Source organism: Octopus bimaculoides, chromosome 15 (genome assembly GCF_046866305.1).
Source record: "Octopus bimaculoides isolate indiv1 chromosome 15, ASM4686630v1, whole genome shotgun sequence".
NCBI lineage: Eukaryota > Metazoa > Mollusca > Cephalopoda > Octopoda > Octopodidae > Octopus > Octopus bimaculoides.
The window spans coordinates 47951397-47953896 of record NC_142942.1 but is presented as its reverse complement, the minus strand read 5'-3'; the positions used below and the strand labels follow the sequence as shown (position 1 = coordinate 47953896).

At 42.4% G+C, this 2500-nt stretch overlaps 1 protein-coding gene across 1 annotated transcript in view; it reads right to left on the bottom strand.

Annotated features, from left to right (window-relative positions):
- Positions 1–1699, bottom strand: part of LOC106878609 (sodium/potassium/calcium exchanger 1) — a 3903-nt gene extending 2204 nt beyond the window's left edge. Inside the window, exon 1 of the mRNA XM_089363832.1 lies at positions 1–1699. This exon is cut by the window's left edge and continues 2204 nt beyond it. Coding sequence (XP_089219958.1) covers positions 88–1275 — 1188 coding nt within the window. The 5' untranslated portion in view covers positions 1276–1699 and the 3' untranslated portion in view covers positions 1–87.
- Between the last annotated feature and the right edge of the window lie 801 nt (positions 1700–2500).

Genomic DNA, 2500 nt, shown 5'->3' with positions numbered 1-2500 from the left:
TAATAATAATAATAATTATAATAACAACAATTCTTACTACTATAGGCACAAGTCCTGAAACTTGGTGGCGGGGAGGAGGATAGACAATTACATTGACCCCAGTGCTTCACTGGTACTTATTTTATCGACCCCGAAAGGATGAAGGGCAAAGTTGACCTCGTCCGAATTTGAACTCAAAATATAAAGACAGATGAAATTGCCTCTAAGCGTTTTCGGCCAGCGTGCTGACAATTCTGCCAGTTTTGTGGCCTTAATAATAATAATAATAGTAATCGTAATAATAATGATAATAATGATAAGAAGAAGAAGAAGAAGAAGAAGAAGAAGAAGAAGAAGAAGAAGAAGTGGAGGAAGAATAAAAACGAAAGTAGTTTTAAGAAGATTGTAGGATCTTACCTCGATGAGATTGTCAGTACTTTTTACGCGAGTTACCGTCCTGCGGTACAGCTTGGATTTCACCACCCTTTCAATTGAGGCATTGAATTTCATAAAACTAACATAGGCAAAGTAACAAAGGAGTAAGAGTAAGGATTCCCACCAGTAGATGACTTCATCGGTGAAAATCCATATTAATAAAAGCAGGTCTATGCTATAGAAGGTGACGTCTCTAAAGAGAGGCCACCAAGTCAAAGCGAGTACCTCCTTGCTAAATAAGGCACACATCCCTATAACGAAGAGTATGTTGAATACTGCTGATCCCGTAATGGTTCCGATTCCAACATCGCTGTATGAAACAAAAATCCCGAAGATACTGGTGAATAATTCGGGGGCACTCCCCCCAGCTGCCATGAAAGTGGCCCCTGCTACATCCTCGGAAATGTCTAGCCGCTCTATGATGACATTGAGTGAGGGCACGAAGAACTCGTCGCAGACAACAGCCAGGGCGACGAACATGTAGATCATGCCGGCAATATAAAGGACGATGGCACCATGTCGGATGTCTTCTGGTGAGAATGCCTCTGGTGGGTAGAGTTTTTGTGGTATTGGTTTCTGAGAGGCCTCTGTTGTTTGCGGAAAAGACGTCGCTGTGACATTTCTTTTCTCTGTGGTAACATCCAAGAGTTTCCTCATCAACAGCCCATTGGGTCGTTGGTTTCTTGAGGACTCGACTGTGTCCGAATGTGCCGAATCTTGGCCAACATCACCTTGGTGTTTGTCTCGATAGGGGTAGAAGTTTTTTGTATAGTATCCTCCGAGCTGACTGACTCCATAGAGTATTGTAAAGAAAACTAGGTACCATATTCGACTTCGATGACGAAATAATTTCCATGGCATCTTTAGTGGTGCTAAGTTGAGGTTTTAAACATGAGGGTATTATGTAGAACAGTCAGCAGTGTGGAGACTTGTTAGAACTGAGAGATAGCGAAGTTTGCAAACGAGAGAAGAGAAAAAGGAGAGGAAGAGGGGGAGGAAGAAAGCGAAAGTGGATTGAGATGCAGGCAGAGAGAAGGAGAGCAAGAGAGAGAGAGAGAGTATGTAAGGAAGAGGCAGTTAGTTATATGGAGAGCAAACGAGCGAAGCAGAGAGAATAGGAGAAACAGAGTGGGAGAGAGAGAGAGTGTGTGTGTGTGTGAGAGGGGTGAGTGAAAGAGAGGCAGAGAGAGAGAGAGAGAGTGAATGAGGAGAAAGTAGTTAGTTACAAGGAAAGAAAGATAAATGAAGGAATGAGAGAAGGAAGCTATGATAAGCAATTATAGTGAGAGGAGAATGAATGAGAAAGAGAGAGAGAGAGAGAGTGTGAGAGGGAGAGAGAGAGAGAGACTAAGGTAGTGAGAGGAGGAAAGACAGCCAGTATCTATAGAGAGAGAGAGAGAGAAAGAAAGAGATAATGAGAGAAAGAGAGTAATAAGCAGATAGAGTAAGATAAAAGAACGAGGAGAATGAAAGAGAGACAGAGAGAGAGAGAGAGAGAGAAATGATTACTACAGGCATGAGATAAGAGAGAGTGATAGGGACATGTAGAGAGGGGAGTAGTAGGTGCAATAGAAGAGAAGGGAGAGAGAGGGGGAGTGTTACAAGAGAAATAATAAGAGAACTGATAGAGGTATGATGGAGAGGTAGGAAGAGTTAGGGAGGAGGGAGAGAAAGTGGAAGACTGTGTGTGTGTGTGTGAGAGAGAGAGAGAGTTAGAGATAGATAGATAGATAGATAGAGAGAGAGAGAGAGAGAGGGGGGTGAAAGATAATGCTGTGGTGAGTGCGAGAGAATTGGATATGGAAGAGAAAAACGAGAGTTGAATGAAGATAAAATGTAATAGAGAGAGAGGGAGAGAGAGAGAGTGTGTGTGTGAGAGAGAGAGAGAGAGGCAGAGTAACAGTTATATAAAGAGAAAAAGAAAGAAAGGAAGAAAGAAAGAGAGAGAGAAGGAGAGAGTGCGTATGTGAGAGAGAGAGAGACAGAGAAGGAGAGAGTGAGAGAAGGAAGAGTGAAGCTACAGAGAGATTGAATAAACAAGAACGAGAGAATAGATGAATGACAGATTGAGAGAATCAATGAATGA